Source organism: Phocoena sinus, chromosome 16 (genome assembly GCF_008692025.1).
Source record: "Phocoena sinus isolate mPhoSin1 chromosome 16, mPhoSin1.pri, whole genome shotgun sequence".
Lineage (NCBI taxonomy): Eukaryota > Metazoa > Chordata > Mammalia > Artiodactyla > Phocoenidae > Phocoena > Phocoena sinus.
This window is the reverse complement of record NC_045778.1, coordinates 12,987,737-13,006,035: the sequence shown is the minus strand read 5'-3', so window position 1 is coordinate 13,006,035 and position 18,299 is coordinate 12,987,737. Positions and strand designations below refer to the sequence as shown.

The window sequence follows — 18,299 nt, the reverse complement described above, 5'->3', positions numbered from 1 at the left end:
AGGGTCACATGCCAACTCTCTGTTTATCTTTTCGAGGAAATGCCAGACAGTTTTCAAAGTGGCTGCACCATGTCATTGCAGCCATGCCGGTGGATGTGAAGCAGCATCACATTGTGGTTTTGTATTTCCCCGAGGCGAATGATGTCGAGTGTATTTTCAGGTGCTTCTTGGCCATTTGTGTATCTTCTTTGGAGAAATGTCTATTCAAGGTCTTTTTATTATGGAATTCTAAGAGTTCCTTATATAGTCTTATACATATAGTACTTGTATTTTATAAGATACAAGTCCCTTATGAGATACATCATTGCAAATATTTTCTCATTTTCTGTGGGTGTTCTGTGCACTGTCTTGAGCGTGTCCTTTGAAGCATAGAGCTTTTTTAATTCTGGTGAAGTCCAATTATTAATTTTTTTCTTTGGTTGCTGCGTTTTGGTATCATATCTTAGAATGCAAAGTCACGAAGATTTACCCCTGTTGTCTTCTTTGGGTGCTTACATTTAGGTCTTTGATTCCTTTTGAGTTAATTTTTATATGTGGTGTAAAATAGGGTCCAAATTCATTCTTTTGCATCTAGTTGTCTCAACCAGTCTGTTTCTGAGCCTCAGTTTCCTTATCTGTAAAATGGCAATAATAGCAAACCTGTGTCAGGTACAGTGAATGAGAGTGTAAGGTGATTTGCATAATGCCTGCTACATAAGCACTCAACATAAGGTAGCTGCTGCTGTTAATTTTTAAATAAGCATCTATATATGTGTGTGTAACTGAATCACTTTGCTGTACACTTGAAACAAACACATCTTTAATTAACTATGCTCCAATTCAAAATAAAAAGAAACTAAAAAAAAAATCATCTATATTTTGAACCTAATGGGTTGAACCTGCAGAAGGGGTATTGGAAGGTCTCTGCCAGGGATTCGTGTTGGCCATACATGTTTGTTTTGAAGGTGTAGCTTAGGTTGTAACGGTTTTTAAGAGGGCACCTGGGGACTTCCCTGGTGGCGCAGTGGTTAAGAATCCACCTGCCAATGCAGGGGACACGGGTTCGAGCCCTGATCTGGGAAGATCCCACGTGCCGTGGAGCAACTAAGCCCCTGAGCCACAACTACTGAGCCCGTTGTGCCACAACTACTGAAGCCTGCGTGCCTAGAGCCCGCGCTCCGTGACAAGAGAAGCCACCACAATGAGAAGCCCGCACACTGCTACGAAGAGTAGCCCCTGCTCTCTGCAACTAGAGAAAGCCCGCACACAGCAACGAAGACCCAACGCAGCCAAAAATAAATGAATGAATTAATTAATTAAAAAAGAAAAGAAAGAAAGAAAAAGAAGGCACCTGCCTATTCTCTGTAAAGCAGAACTTATCTGGGTTTGGGACTAAGTCTTAGACTCCTTGCAAGGTGGGTGCCAATTGACTCACGTGCTGGAGGCCTAATTTTAAGTTAATCTCACCAAAAGTCAGGCCTTCGGCATGGACCCTCGAATTAGTCAGATAGCATTTGTTCTTCTCTTAGAATCTGAGATCTTTTCATTCTTTAAGAAGAGAATGTTACCAGCTTGATCATCAAGGGCTCTGGGCTGTCAATGGTTCTGTCGGTGTTTTGCAGGATGAGAATTCATAGAATTGTAGAGCTGGAAGGCCACATTGCGGGGGAGGGCTACTCTGTCATTACTTTGTCCCCAGCCCCTCGTGGGGATGTTAGAAAGTGGGGAAATCACAAGGAACTCCAGGGGCAGGGGCATCAGATCTGCCCAGGCTTTGGAACCACAGCTACCTGCACCTGCTTCCTCTTCCTCCAGAACTTGCTGCCTAGGAAGCAGGCTTGCGAGGAAAATGGACCAGCTTGGCCTGTAGGTGGCCCAGCCTGCTCATACCTGCTCGCACTTTTTCAGAGAAGGAAACCCAGAGGGAGATCAAGAGGCTTTCTTCAAGTCACACAACTTAGCATTCTGAATGTTTAACTCCAAAAGATACTTTATAAGCAGATGTAAAAAAGCATGTTCAGAAAAATGTAACATTAGTAGGTCTTTGCAGCACTAATAATTAGTATTAGTCTAATAAACTGGATTACTTTAGTCAATATGACTTCAGTACTCTTAAGGGCTCTTTTTTTTTTTTTTGCGGTACGTGGGCCTCCCACTGCTGTGGCCTCTGCCATTGCGGGAGCACAGGCTCCGGACGCACAGGCCCAGCGGCCATGGCTCACAGGCCCAGCTGCTCCGCGGCATGTGGGATTTTCCCAGACCAGGGCACGAACCCGTGTCCCCTGCATCGGCAGGTGGACTCTCAACCATTGCGCCACCAGGGAAGCCCAGGGCTCTTTTTAACACACATTGGTGGGCACTGCCTATTCCGACATGTGGTCACTGTTACATTTAGGTGATAAGAACATTCGAACTTAAAATATTCTCTAAGCGTCAAGAACTCTTCATCAGAATGTGTTCTGTCAACTAGGAAGGATTTTCCTTCTCCGGAGGATAACTAGCATGAAAGGACACAAATTAGCTTATTTATTAAGGGAAGTTCAGCTCAGCACATGTGAGGACCTTCTGTGCACTTTGCACAGAAAATTATAGGAAAAAAGAAAACAGCCATAAACGGGAGGATTTGACACTTAACTATTATCAGCTAGTACAGTAGAAAAATCTGGAATAAATTAGTTGGAGAATTAGTCATGTAATTCAGCTAACACTTAATGACGAACAGGGATGCCTGTCATGTACTAGACCTCTTACTCTTTTCTCCTGTGGTTGGCCCAGTAAAGTTTTCTCAGTTATTTCTAGAATTTGGGGTGTATTTTCTTATCGGAGATGCCCTTTCTTCCCAAAGCACAGACACCCATTTCTAAAGTTTGGCTTTAGGACTGGAATGGTCATTTTATTTATTGGCATCTACGTGTAATGACAGTATCTTAGCCGCTGTAGTTTCGGGACGCTCTTGGGTTCATATCTCCCTTTCACCTGAATAAGCTGTGTGACGTCAGGCCAGCGATTTGATCTCTTCTGTGAACAGACGTACTCTCTAACTTGTAGGTTTGTTGGGGGAATAAATCTTCCATTCTGCCTCTCCTCGCGCTCCATCCCTATTGAAGTTCTTTCATTTGTCTTGTCGGGGAAGGAGAAATTATCCTCTTCCCTTCTAGGTTTTTCTGGCAGAGAAAATCAACAGAAGTTTAATGACATGTATACGTGGGAGAGAAAATTCGTCAAAATTGTCGAAGCCCTCACTTTAACACTGTCTTCAGCACTAAAGACAAAAGAGGATGTTGTGGGCAGAGGTTTGGAACTTCAGAGGAGGAGAGGAAGGCAGTTGACAGGCAGAGGGAAAAGCAAACACTGGGCAAACAAATGTTTGCTAGGCAGAGACAGTGGGACACAGAGAGGAATTTCAGCAAACAGGCTTTGCTGGATTCCTCCCACTCTACATACCTAGGTCATGCTACCGTTATCATGGTGATAGCTCCCTTTCTGGAACAGGTCCTCTACCTACATTCTTTTAGGCAGTTAGGGGGAAGGTCAAAGATTCCTCCTGATTCTTTGGGGCCTTAAAAAGAATCAGCCTAAATCATTTATTTGTTTATTTATTTAAAAATTGAAGTATAGCTGATTTACAATGTTGTATTAATTACTTCTGTGCAGCAAAGTGACTCAGTTATACATATATATACACTCTTTTTCATGTTCTTTTCCATTATAGTTTGTCACAGGATATTGAATACAGTTCCCTGTGCTATGCAGTAGGACCTGGTTGTTTATCCGTTCTGTATATACCAGTTTGCATCTGCTCATCCCAGACTCCCAGCCCATCCCTCTCCACCCCTCCGCCACCTTGGCAACCCCCGCAGTCTGTTCTCTATGTCACAATCAGCCTAAATTAATCCTTGTGCCAAATAGACCTATTTTGGGTGGCAAGTTTTGTTCCCCTGCACAGAATTGTTCCCATGTGGATTGCACACCAGTAAATAAGTTTACGTGGTGACCCAGTACACTGATGTTTTTGTAACTGTATTTATGACTGGGACAAGTTCTGTGAAACACTTGCTTATGTGCTTTGCACTGATTTTCTGTTCAATCCTATTTTGTTTTTAGCAAAATGTAGGTGACAACTGACTTGAACTAATTTCCTAATCCAATAGTGGGTCACAACCTGCAGTTTAAAAATCATGCTCTGATGTGCCCAGTGCTTTCCTGCCCCCAGGTTTCCATGGATCTGTGTCCTCTGCCTGGCCCATTTTCTCCCTCCCCTGCCCCATCCCTACTTAACTGTTACCCAGTTTGCTCCTCTAGTCACTTTGGGGTCTGTGCTCCAAAGTGTTTCCATGACGTTCAGTCCTTTTCCTGTACCACTTGGTACACAACCAGCAGTTAACAATTAAACCATTTCGTTTCTGTGAGCTCCTCATAAGGTGAAGGAGGGAAGGTACGATGTTAACCTCACCCCTGTATCCCTGGTGACTCACATATAGTAAGCACTCCAAAAATTGTATGTGCTGCCCTTAGTAATCAAAGTGTTCATCTAATTTCTGTGGTACTTTGCCCTCCCCATTTTCCAGGAAAATGAGCATACATCTTATTTGAGCCTCAAACGTCTCACCACCTTCCTTGATCTGGTTATCCATCTCTTTAATTCATGGATCTGTGTGACTGTCTTTTTTGTCCATGCTGCACTTGTGTGGCACACATTCTGCGTTAATTCAACACACCTTTATTAACATGCCTGTTGTCTGCCACAAACTCTGCTAAGAAAGATGACGTCGGGTCCCTGGCCTCGTGGAGCCTGGTCCAGGGAGGCCAGTGGACCTGTGGACAGTGACGAGGGATGCCCTGTGCCGAGCTGTGCTTAGGGGAACAGCATTACTGCTGCAGCAGGATTCCCCCCTCCCGCGTAACCAACTGAGAAGGACCTGAAGCTCCTTGGCATTTGGTTCAATTGTTTGTTAATTAACACACATGGGCCGGATAAATCTAAATCGAGCCTTGTTGCAGGGAAGCAGGGATGTGAGAGGAAACAGAAATGGGGGAGAAAATAATGCAGTAAAATGTAGATACAGGTTGCATGAAGTAGAGATGCCGAGAACACAGAAGAGAGTTCCTGCAGAAGATGTGCAGTGGAATCCCTCTTCTTTGTTACTGGGAAGGAAAACAGTAGGAATTTTGGCAGTCTGCATGTGCGGTGTCTTTGAGGACATAAGCTAGTCTTTTTTTTTTTTCTTTTTGCGGTACACGGGCCTCTCACTGTTGTGGCCTCTCCCGTTGCAGAGCACAGGCTCCGGCCGCGCAGGCTCAGCGGCCATGGCTCACGGGCCCAGCCGCTCCGCAGCACGTGTGATCTTCCCGGATCGGGGCACGAACCCGTGTCCCCTGCATCGGCAGGCGGACTCTCAACCACTGCGCCACCAGGGAAGCCCTTGAAAACCTTTTCAATCAAGCATTTGCATTGTAAAAGTAATCCATTGCTCTTTCAAGAAAATGTGGTAAATGTAAACACAGAAGTACAAACATGAAAAAAAAATTACCTAGACTACAATCCTCCCCAAACAACGGCTGTTGATATTTTTTCTTGATGTGATAGTGTATTTGCAGCATGCACTATGGTATGTGTTCTTTCCCCAGGATTTCTCCACTGTGCTCTTGATGTAGCAAAAGAGTTTATACCCCAGACTTTGAAACCTGCTTTCCACCAATGGTAATTATTTGGTAAAAGAGTCCCCTGGAATTATGAACCCATTATGCACATTTGTATAATACTGTGCTGATGTCAAAGTGATAAAAACTTGAGCTCGGAAACCATATAAATCTGACTAATTATATATGTATCTATTGCATAAAAGACCTTCATTTTCAGTGTCATTGAACAAAAGCAAAATTTACTGAGCTGGTAAACTATGAAAGTGTTGTTTTCACATATTAAATATTAACGAGGTTTTAATATTATCCTGAAGTTCTGTCCATTTCAAAGAACAAATCTAATTTTTATGGGAACACAGTGTTTGAGAAGAAAAAAGTTATAAGCTATGGTAAAGAAAGTTAACTCTTGGCTATCTGGAAAATTCTGTCTTCCAGATAGCTAAGCCTTCACTATCATTTCTCCTCTGAGAGTTTATTGGTTCACTCTGTATTTTAGATATGTGAATTAATATCCTAAATTAATGGATGTACTATTAGGAAATAGTTAATTTTTAAGATTAGATGTCTTTAAATTTTTTTGTTATAAAAATAGTAAATGTTCATTAAAAAATTGGGTGGGAGGGCTTCCCTGGTGGCGCAGTGGTTGAGAGTCCGCCTGCCGATGCAGGGGACACGGGTTCGTGCCCTGGTCCGGGAGGATCCCACATGCCACGGAGCAGCTGGGCCCGTGAGCCATGGCCGCTGAGCCTGCACGTCCGGAGCCTGTGCACCGCAATGGGAGAGGCCACAACAGTGAGAGGCCCGCATACCGCAAAAAAAAAAAAAAAAAAAAAAAAATTGGGTGGGAGCTGGAAAAGGTAGGAAGATAAATTACCACCAACATTACTTTCACCCAAGGGCCGACCCTATTTATCTTGCTATATAGTTCTTCATGATTTTTTTTTTTTGCATATTTTTCTGTTCTCTGTCAGTATTTTTTTTTTTTTTTTTCATTTTTTGGCCGTGCCATGTGGCTGTGGGATCTGGGATCTTAGTTCCCAGAGCAGGGATGGAACCTGGGCCCTCAGCAGTGAAAGTGTGGAGTCCTAACCACTGGGCCACCAGGGAATTCCTTCTATCAGTATATATTTCTTTTTCTTTTTAAAAAATATTTATGGGCTTCCCTGGTGGCGCAGTGGTTGAGAGTCCACCTGCCGATGCAGGGGACACGGGTTCGTGCCCCGGTCCGGGAAGATCCCACATGGCCACGGAGCGGCTGGGCCCACGAGCCATGGCCGCTGAGCCTGTGCGTCCAGAGCCTGTGCTCCACGACGGGAGAGGGAGGCCACAACAGTGAGAGGCCCACGTACCGCAAAAAAAAAAAAATTATTTATTTGGTTGCGCTGGGTCTTAGTTGCGGCAGGCAGGCTCCTTAGTTGTGGCCCACAGCCTTCTTAGTTGCAGCAGGCTGGCTCCTTAATTGTGGCATGTGAACTCTTAGTTGCGGCATGCATGTGGGATCTAGTTCCCTGACCAGGGCTTGAACCCGGACCCCTGCACTGGGAGCTCAGAATCTTATCTGCTGTGCCACCAGGGAAGTCCCCCTGTCAGTATATTTCTGATGCACATAGATAAATTTCTTTTGAACTGTAATTTCTGACCACCTAGACTTGAAAGTGATCATCCTTTCTCTCCTTTTCTCTTGCTCCTTACTGATGAACTTCCATTGGCTCTTTCTGGGCTCAACATTACACAAGCCAGTGGCGATGAACTAGAACTTGTTTTTCATTCTGAAACCATATGCACTTGATTGATCAAATAGGTACCTTGTGAGCTCTGTAGTCTGTGAACACCTGTCTCATCTATAACACAAATTGGCTGCTTGATTTCTAAAAGATATATATATGTTTTCCAGAAGGCAAAGGTCAGATGTCTTGCAGCCTAGGAAAACTGCCAGGGCTAAGTAAAATTCCGCTGATTGCTACAGCAGCAGAGTCAGTGTTTGAGTTTTACTTTACTTGTCTCTGTTGCGTTAATTTGTGAGGGACCTTTACCACAGAGCAAGGACCATTGTGCATGATGTCAGTGCTTTTCACATCATTTGCACGTGGTATGTTTTAATAGCCCCTTCATGAATCCTATTAGTCACTTCTTTCCTATATATAAGTAAAACTATGATTAACTCCGATGTATTGGCAAAGTAGGATGGAATGAGGTAATATCTTTTACTGTCTCTACTCTTGCAGTATAAACAAAACTGTCTTAGCCCATTTGGGCTGTTTTAACAACACAGACTGGCTTATAAACAACAGAAATTTATTTCTCACAGTTCTGGAGGCTGGAGGTCGAGGATCAGGGTGCTAGCTTGATGGAGTTCTGCCGACTGCTGACTGTGTGTGTCCTCGATTGGTAGAGAGCAGAGATCAGCAAGCTGCAGGGTCGCTCATGACTAGAAAGGACACTAATCCCGTCATGGGAGTCCCACCCTCCTGACCTCAGCTAAACCCAATCACCTCCCAAAGGCCTCACCTCCAAATACCATCACACTGGGGATTTAGGCTTCACCATGTGAATTTTGGACACAAACATTCAGTCCATTACAGAAACTGCATTCATTTTTCTGACTTTGATTTAGTCATGTTTTGAATATTGTATTTTTATTTTCCCAGGTGATTCTGATATACCTCCAAGGTCCCCACTTTGAACATCTATGGTATTATGTAATAAATTGATGGGAAATCGGGCTGAACTGTTAATGGCTCTCAGATGCTACCTAACTTGGAAAGTTTGGGGGGATTGTGTTAATCCCCACACCCATTTGTTTTCTTAGGATTTACCCAAATCTCTTTAAAAAAACAATTAGCCAACTAATAAGAGTTTGGTCAACGTAGGTCTTAGAGTACTCTGCTATTTCTTACATCTGGTATACACCTCTTGTATCACCATCATTCTAAGTACTTTTTGCTGTACGTTGTAACAAACTTTGTGTCTCTGTTCCGTGTATATGGTAGCCCTTACGTGGATTAGTTGTCATGGGCTGCCTTCCAGAATTCATTTTTTCAGTCAGATGTTTGGGGTTCAACATATATTTTCCCATAGAAATGATGATAATATGGCAGTTAGGCTAAACCAAGTAGCTTGAAAAGGTGCACTAAAACCTTTCAAAATTCTGTCGTTGAGCGCAGTGGTCATGGTAAAGTTCTCATCAGGCTTTTTTTTTGGCCAAGTACTCCCTTCCGCTACCTCTCCCCCCAGCCCAGCATCATGGCTCTCTTTAAATGGGAAAATGCTGCGCTGAGAGAGAAGTGCTATGGTGTTGGGAGCCGTCTCTTGGCTGCCCCCTTTTTCTGCCTTTTTAATGGTGAGTGTCTGCCGACTGCAAAGACACAGCTAGGGTGGGCTGTGAATTCAGACAGCCAGCTCTCTTTTTACACTCTAAGTTTATCCATTAAAGAAGTTGTGTATTTATTTGGGGAATATAATAACAACTCTTGGTGCCACGTTAATTAACTTTCAGCGGGAGGAAGGGCTACTGAAGAGGAGTAAAGAGTTTGGCTGGGAGGCCACTGACCTGACTTAATTACAAAGCAGCCTTTCAAATAAATATTCTACGAATCGTCTCTATCCGCTGCTGCCGTGTGCTCACAGACTATGCAGTCAGAAGGGGCTTGGGTTAGCCTGAGAATTTGATGTCTGGCAATGGAAGAGAGTAGGTGCCTGTTGCGCGAACACTGAGTTAAAAAGCCCATTAGCTATTATGAGGAAGGAGATGGGGGAGAGTATTACAGATGGAGACCAGCATAGAAAAGATCATCTGCCCAGGCAAGGAATGCAGCGCTGGGCTGCTGTTTCCATTCTAGCAAGAATTTCTGACTTTGCACGCTGTAAATTTAACGTATACTGTCAGATTTGAGGGTTGTTTGATCTCAGGGCAATGCAAGCACTGAAAATCTACTTCTGTCCGAATTGACAGCACTGGTGTGGACTCTTTTTAGGCTGTGGGATTAGGTGGACAGGAGATGGAAGGGCAGCTCTGATAAAGAACTTCAGGGGGAATTAATCATGATCATAATTAGTACCGTTTCCTCTAACTTCTCTGGTCTTTAGTGTAAGAGCTCCTCAGCAATGCTGAAAAGTTAAGATTTTTTTAGCTGAAAAAACAAGACTGGAAGCCCTGTTCTTTCTAAGGCCAGAGAGAATATGGACTCCCATAGCACTGCCAGCCTGTGTAATGAAACACCCAAATCCAAGCTGCTGCGCTGGGCTTCCTGTGTTGCCTGCTTCATGGAAACAAATTAGTAGAGCAAACTGGTACAGCAAACCCAAGTTGCACCCCCAGGAGGCCTTGGTTCACTGAAGTGGGCAGCAAATTGATAGCTGGTAGCTCTACCAATAGATACCAAAAAGAAGCTGAGATTCATGTTTGTTTTCAGCTCCTGTTTTTCCTGCTCTCTTTTTTTGCTTCTGCATACTCTCGGACTCACTAAGCTACCCCTACTCGGCTACTCCCCAGTATTATTGGATAATTTACCCCAAATCCTACTTGCCCCTCAAGATGCTCTGAACTCACTGGTTGGGTGGGACCCAACTCTTTTGGTCACCATGATGACTGCTACCCATTCCTCTCCTGGCAGCATCCATCACTTTTCCTGAGTCACACCGTCTCCCAGGCCAGTGGTTTCCTCAGCTCTTAAATGAAAGGGTGGATTTAGATCATTTCTCTTGCTGTTTCTGGCTCTAAAAATCTCTTACGGAGCTAGTTCAGACTGAAGACAGCTGTCCTCTTGAGATTGACAGAGAATGATAGAGTGGGTGGCCCTGGAAGGGACGTCGGCCGTCATCAAGGCCAGCGTAGATGAGGGCAGGTGAGTACCTACTCAAAGCCACACGCCAAGTCAGTTATACGTGGGCAAAGAGAGCTTTGTCTTGACTTGGCTTTTCAGAGTTACTGATGAGCAGGGTGCATGATTACTCTAAAATTAAAAGTCGTTGGGCATAAGTTTCCACCAGGCATCTCTACTACGAAACGATGCCTCGCTTGAATTTTTTTCTCACCTACCAAGTACCCCCTATCGTGTCTTAGTTAAACCTGGGAGTAGAGTCCTTAAAGGGTAAATGCCATGGCATTTTGTTTCTTTAAGTGAATGGCTGTGAATTGTACTTCAGAGCTTGGCCCAGAATGTGGTCAGAGGATCGCCAAGGTTCTTAGGAGTTCTGCGAGGTGTTCCTGGGTTTCTCCCCTTCACTGCGGGTAGGAACTGTTTAGTATCTTGAAGAGCATTTGTGCATTAGGCGGCTCCAGGCTTCACCACAGAATGCTTCCGACTCAGTGTGACTCCTCTGCCTTTTCCCATGCAAAGAAAGTGTACCGAAGCTATGTTTCCAGCTGACTCTGTGTGATCTTGGCTCATTCGCTTGTGCAGTAAGGTCTGTCTGCTTTGGTTGCTTTAAAAGACTACCTTTTGTCCATGGAACTGGTCTCACTTTACTGTATATATAGGGATCTTTGATCAAAGAGAACTAACCTGCTAAAAAGATACGAACTCTGCTACTTCGACGTCTTTACAGCTGTGCAATCAAAAATAATTTGTTGAGCCTGTGATTGAAAAGGTAAATTGCTATTGGTTGAAGAGACAGCATGGGGCAGTAACACCACCTTTTCCCCCTTTTAAAAAAGATTCCTGTTAAAATTACTTAACATCTCAAGCATATAGACAAATACAAAGAATGATATCACACCTTCCCTCTACCCGGCTCTGTGAAGTCTGTTCATCGTGGCACTTTCTACCCCCCTCACTAGCCCTCTTTTTTCTTCCTCTCTCTCTCACCCTCTACCAAAGTCTATAATTTGTTTCGTTTACTGTCTTGGCCCCCACTACAATGTAAGGCCCCTGAGGGCAGACATTTCTGACTCCTTAGTTCCCTGTTATATCATCCCTATTAACCAGTGTCTGACATTGTTCTCTATATTTGCATATTGCTTTACATTAGTGGATTAAATTAACTGCTTCCACGTATTGCTTCTTTTTATGAAGTAGAATGCAGTTCGGGGTTCCCTCTGCAACCGCCCACCCCCCCACCACCAAATCAAATTTTCCTTCTTCCCTACCTCACCACAGGTAACCTGTATTGTGAATTCGGCGTTTATCCTCTTTGCCTATGCTTTTTATATCTTAGGACATATTTATGTGTACCAATTAACCACTACGTAGAATTGTCTTCAGGTATTTGAGTTATTTATGTAAATAGTACTGTAACCTTTCTGGTTTAATGTTGAACTACATGCAGGACTGGGGGGACAAACCCAGTTAAGTCCTGGGACAACTAGTAAGCAGAACTCCTCAAACCCTCTTTAAGGAAGACTTTTCATGTGCCTTGAATAAATGCTGAAGCAACCACTGTGATTCACGTACCAGATAGCAATTAAGCTTTAACATCAGAGAATGAACCTGTCTCGATGTTCTCAATTAAAGTTTAAGAACTAGATGCGCTTAATGTATCTGTGCCAGAAAATTGGCCATTCCTTTGCAGTTTTCTCCATGAAAAGGGGTCCTAATGGTCCAATCAAAAAGAATCTAATTAACCAAGTTTAAGTGGTCTGCAATTCTCAGCAAAACTGTTTTCCTTCCTTCAGCTGAGACGAGAGAAGATTGACCTTGAAAATACTTTGGAACAAGAACAGGAAGCACTAGTGAATCGTCTCTGGAAAAGGATGGATAAACTTGAAGCTGAAAAGCGGTTCGTTTAGTCTTGCTGTTCGGTGTTCTGTACGTATGTGTGTGTTGGAGGAGTGGGGTAGCTTGCTGGGTGTGACCGAGGACTGACAATGGGACATTTTAATTCCTTGATTGACGCACATCATTTTAATTTGACAAGTGGAAAAAAATGTTGATAGCCTGTCCTGTTGGTCACTTCTTTATACCTCTCCCTCACTGACCCGGTAGAATTTCTTTTCATTTGGTATTAAAGCCTGTGAAGAAATTCATTAAGGAGCCGTTGTTCACCTCTGTTGTTCTAGAGGATGGTTGCAGTTCCAGCTTTTTACCTAATTGAACTGGCTTCCCCATTCATTTTCTGAAGTGCTTCGGATATGTGCTGGGTACTGTGAATTATCACACATTTCTAGAAGGTACTTCATGAGGAAGGCTGGGATTTTGATAGAAAAATGATCATCTGTGTGTTTTAAGACTTGCTGTAAAGAAATACCGGTACATATTTAAGGTTAGGGTTCTTGGTGTTAAATGTATATACATGGATATGGAATACTCAGCCGCACATATCTCTTGAACCCCTGTGTGCAAGATCCGGTTGGGCCCTTAGATTTAAGTACCATGTGCTTTGGGGTGGGTGGAGCGGAGCTTGAATAATGGCAGGAGGTTCTGTGGGTGGGACGTGTGTCTGGGTGTAGAAAGGGAGCTCCTTGAAAATATTCATCTACTTCACCACGATCTTCTGTTTGCTAACCAGAGACATTTGCCATAAGTACTTGGTTTGGATAGACTTCCATAAATTGAGTTCATCTCAAGATTTGCAACATAGAGCCATACCACAGGCTTAAGAAAACTGACAATCTGAGGTATATCTATACGGAATTATGCAAGCAGTAGTCGAATCAGCTGTGTTTTGCCTTATTACAGTAGTGTTAATAAATTGAAGCTTGAAAAATTATTTCATATAATAGATAGAGGGACCATTACAATATTTAACCTACTAGTTTTCTCAACAAGGCCTGAAGGTAATTCACAGTTTGCACTTGGGTAAACTCAAAGGTAAAAAGGTGGGCTTCCCTGGTGGCGCAGTGGTTGAGAGCCTGCCTGCTGATGCAGGGACACGGGTTTGAGCCCTGGTCTGGGAAGATCCCACATGCCGTGGAGCAACTAGGCCCGTGAGCCACAACTACTGAGCCTGTGCGTCTGGAGCCTGTGCCCCGCAAAAAGAGAGGCCGCGATAGTGAGAGGCCCGCGCAATGCGATGAAGAGTAGCCCCCACTTGCCACAACTAGAGAAAGCCCTCGCACAGAAACGAAGACCCAATACAGCAAAATAAATTAATTAATTAATTAATAAACTCCTACCCCCAACATGTTTAAAAAAAAAAAAAAAAGGTAAAAAGGTGAAAACCAAACTAAACCAGAAACTTCCCAGCAGCTTATAAAAAGGGGCAGAGAGGTCTGTTGCCAGTCTGTCTTCCTTTTTAAAAAGCAGTGGGAGGTTTTATATATATAAGTACCAAATTATTGCATCGAACATTATGAAATTGTCACTTTGTAGAATATTCATGTTTTATGTGCTTCAAAATAATGATAATTGGTAGAGAAGGTGGCACCACCAGTTATTAACCCAGTACATTTTGTTTTTGTTTTTTACCTTTTTACCTTTGCTGTGGCCTGAAGCAAAGGGCCTTCAGTCCAGTTTGCCATACCTTCAGGATTGGTTTTTCAGGAGGGGAGTTGAGAAGTCAGTCTCTTTACATGATGTCACTCTCCAAGGAGAGTCATAGTCTGTAAGTTTCAACTGAAAGCCTTGAACGGAAATTCCTCCCGTGTCGCTGTTCCCTCCAACCCAAGCATGTGGACCATTTAGTCAGCGGATCATTCTGATTGCCCAGTGTATTCCGGCATGATAATGAGAAGCCAGGGTTACAGACTTGTTTTTCATTAAGGCTTAATTACCAGTGGCCGTTTGAAAGGAGAAAAAGGAAGGTGGCTCCTTCAGCTCTGCCCTCTGACTTGACTGTCAGGTAAGGGTGACCAGAAGTTGATGGAAAATGGGCACAGGAGTCAAACAATTCAGTGGATTTTGGCGATTCACATGGGCATGCTGTTAATGAACCTCCCGGCTAGAATTTGTTGTTTTTGTCTTTATTCATTTTTCTAATTGCTGAGAACTTATTCATGTATTTTTTAAATAGACGATGGTGAGCATCAAATCAACGTTTTGTGTTTTAAAGGCAAACTGTTTTTCATTGTTGGAATTTTCTTTTCAATGAAGAATCCTGCAGGAGAAATTAGACCAGCCGGTGTCCGCTCCCCCATCGCCTAGAGACATCTCCATGGAGATCGACTCTCCAGAAAACATGATGCGACACATCAGGTTTTTAAAGAATGAAGTGGAGAGGCTGAAGAAGCAACTGAGAGCTGCCCAGTTACAGCGTACGTAGCCTTGGTGTCACTGGTCATCTGTCCACAGAATTAATCCACTTACCAAGTATAGAGTTTTACCTATATTTACTATTGAATTTGTATAAATCAAATTCATATTGTGTTTCATTGCTAGTACATATTTATATGTCTGTCATCCTGGAATAGATTATTTAAAAAAAAATTACAGTAGGGCAGGGCAAATAGTTTAGAATACTTCTAGAAAATCACATAATTTCAGGATGGTCCAGAATCAGAGGTACTATTTCTTTCTTTTTTTTTAATAAATTTTTATTGGAGTATAGTTGATGTACAGTGTTGTGTTAGTTTCTGTGGTACAGCAAAGTGAAGCAGTTATTCATATACATATATCCACTCTTTTTTTTTTGGATTCTTTTCCTGTATAAGGTCGTTAAATAATATTGAGTAGAGTTCCCTGTGCTATATACAGTAGGTCCCCATTAGTTATCTATTTTATATCAGAGGTACTATTTCTAACCTTCTCCCTGGTGTTCACCTCTCGGATGGTGCTAAGAGAAGCAATGCAGGAGACCTCAGTGTACTTTGGGGGCATTAGGCAGAGAATAGTATTTATCTTCTTTACTACCGAAATTTGGCCTCAGCTAACGATTGCTCGTGGTGGTTGAGGAATAAATGCTTTTGAAATTTCTCCTTTTTATTTTTGGAAATCAAAGGAACTAATTTCTGGACACTTGATTACGTCACTTTGCATTCACTTGGGTTTCTTCTGTTTTGGTTTTTAGGCCGTTCAACTTATTTGAATAGATAATACAGTGAAAGGTATGCAGGGGAAAATGTCTCCCTTTCACCCCTGATCCCCAGCCGCCCAGTTCTCACAATTAACACATTTTTAATATATTCTTCAGGGGTGTGTGTGTATGGGCTTCTTTTTTTTTTTTTTTTTTTTTTTTTTGTGGTACGCGGGCCTCTCACTCTTGTGGCCTCTCCCATTGCGGAGCACAGGCTCCAGACACACAGGCTCAGTGGCCGTGGCTCACGGGCCCAGCCGCTCCGCGGCATGTGGGATCTTCCCAGACTGGGGCACAAGCCCGTGTCCCCTACATCGGCAGGCGGACTCTCAACCACTGCGCCACCAGGGAAGCCCTGTATAGACTTCTTTTATACAAATAGTAGCACAATGAACATACCCTTTTGCATTTTTCTTTTCACTCACTATGTATTACAGTTTTTTCCCTGCCAATATATACAGAGCTGCCTTACTCCCCCTGCCCCTTTTTTTTTTGAATCTTTTGGCCGCACCGTGCGGCACGTGGGATCCTAGTTCCCCGACCAGGAATTGAACCCGCTTTGGAAGCACGGAGTCTTAACCACTGGACCGCCAGGGGAGTCCGCTCCCCCTGTTAAAGGCTCTGTAGTATTTGAGTGTATGGATACACTGTAACTTATTTAACTCATCCCTTACCAACAGACCTCTTTGGGTGGTGATGCTACAACCATAGCGAACATCTCTGTACAAACAGTTGAAACCTGTGCACGAACACCTTCAGGGTAAATTCCACGGCATGGATTTGCTGAGTCAGATGAAATGTGCATTTAAAATTTCAGCGCTTCTTACCTTTATGTTTTCTTCTCCGAAGTTGATTTCAAGTTCTAGTGCAGTAGTGCATCTGGGATGGGTGCATCAAGGTTCTCCTGGGAGCCTTTAGGAAGTACAGTGTGGTCAGTTTCCTGTTGCCGCTGTTAACAGATGAGCACAAACTTAGTGATTTAAAACAACACAAATTTATTATATCACATTTTTTGGAGGCCTGGGTTCAAAACAGGTCTCACTGGGCTAAAATCAAGGTGTCAGCAGGGCTGGTTCCTTGTAAAAGGCTCTAAGGGAGAATCCGTGTCTTTGCTTGTTCCAGCTTCTGGAGGTTGTCTGCATTCTCTGGTTCATGACTCCTTTGCATTGGTACCACTCCCACCTCTGCTTCTTGTCACATCTTTTCCCTCTGACCCTCCTGCCTTCCCTGTGTAAGGACTCTTGATTGCATCGGGCCCAGACAGATAATCCAGGATGAGTTCCCATCTCCACGTCCTTAATTTAATCACACCTGCAAGTCTCTTTTGCCATGGAAGGCAACCTGGACACGGGCTCCAGGGATTAGGATGCAGACATCTTTGGGAGTCCACTGTCCTGTCTAACCCCATCCAGGGTTCTGGGCTTTTTTACTCCAGGGGTGGAGCCTGGTCCTCTGTATTTTTTTAAGTAGAGGTGATTCTGAATGTACCCTGGCTTGAGAACCATAATGGATGTGTATTCCGTGAAAACAAACCACAGGGTTCTCAAATATTAGTTGCTTTAGGTTAGGATATTTTTTGAGTTTTTGCCGTGTTGGACAGACACAGGTCTTGTGAGCCCCTTTCTGAGCTCTTTCCACTGCTGTCAGTTTATATTTTTCTTTCTTGTATAGACTTGCCTTGTTGTTCCCCAGACAACATTTTTAGAAGAAATTTGGGAAGAATATCTTACTTCCTCTGCTTCCTTCCTACTGTACTGTTCGGTCTCTGGAGAGAATGCGGATGTCAGCAGAGGCTTCTGCAAAGTGCTGTTTGGATTCTGTGAGGACAGGGAAGGCTGTGGCACTTAGCTGTACACAGTAGCTTTGGGTTGGGTGTAGAGTATGAGTTAATGGCTTTCCTCATCCACCTGCCTCTGCCTCCTTAGGTTGGATAACCTTGTCCACTTTGAAAGCTCCTGGGGCACTTGGTCCCTCTCCCCCAAGTCCAGCTGTGTCTGAACTTGAACCGCTCTCCCAGTAGCTCTCAACTGACAGAGTCCCCTGGGGAGTTTTCGGTAGACCAGTGGAGAGGCTTCATCCTCGGGGATTCTGATTTAAGTGGTTTGGATGGGGTCTGGGCACCCCATCCAATACGGCTAGTATTTTCTAGCCATAAACCTGAAAGGGAATTTAAAAGGTACAGGCCACCTTGGGATCAGGTAGGACTCGTCTCTTGGGAGACTGTCCGTAAGTCACCCTCAGTTGACACTATCTTGGACTAACTGCTATGAGATGGCTGAAGATTGGGGCAACATAACCTCTGGACCCTGAGTCCTAGGGAGCTCTTTGTGGGAGAAAGAAGACTCCTGAGAGTAAATCTATGGTCCTTTGAAGTCAGGTGTGCGGTAGCCAGCAGAGGGCACCCAAGGAATGCCACGGGGTCAGCCATCTGTGCCTGGGTCTCTCACTCCCAGAGGCTGTGGGCCTGGTGCCTTCTCGGTGCCTCCGGCTTCTGGGTTAATTGCCAGACTGCCAGGAGGTCTTTTCAGCCATCACCCCTGGTGACTGATGTTCTTGTCGGTAGCTTATTGTTGAAGGATCCCCCTGCTGGTTTCCCCAGATGCTACAGGATTGCCATTTTCTTTGAAAGACAGTGTTTCCTCTTAAGTAATTATTCTCAAAGCCTCATGAATCCTCAGTTCTGTGAAGCTTTCCTATTTATGGAAAAGAAAGGCAACCTCCTCCGACAACTGTCCCTCTCGTCTAGAAACAGTAGATACTCCAAGAGGTCAATGTAGCGATGCCTGTAG

At 43.8% G+C, this 18,299-nt stretch overlaps 1 protein-coding gene across 1 annotated transcript in view; it reads left to right on the top strand.

The window, feature by feature from the left end:
• CCDC6 (coiled-coil domain containing 6) overlaps window positions 1-18,299 on the top strand; it is a 112,905-nt gene that overhangs the window by 74,481 nt on the left and 20,125 nt on the right. The window contains exons 4-5 of the mRNA XM_032608769.1: window positions 12,233-12,339; window positions 14,592-14,752. Coding sequence (XP_032464660.1) covers window positions 12,233-12,339; window positions 14,592-14,752 — 268 coding nt within the window. The remainder of the gene's footprint in view (window positions 1-12,232; window positions 12,340-14,591; window positions 14,753-18,299) is intronic.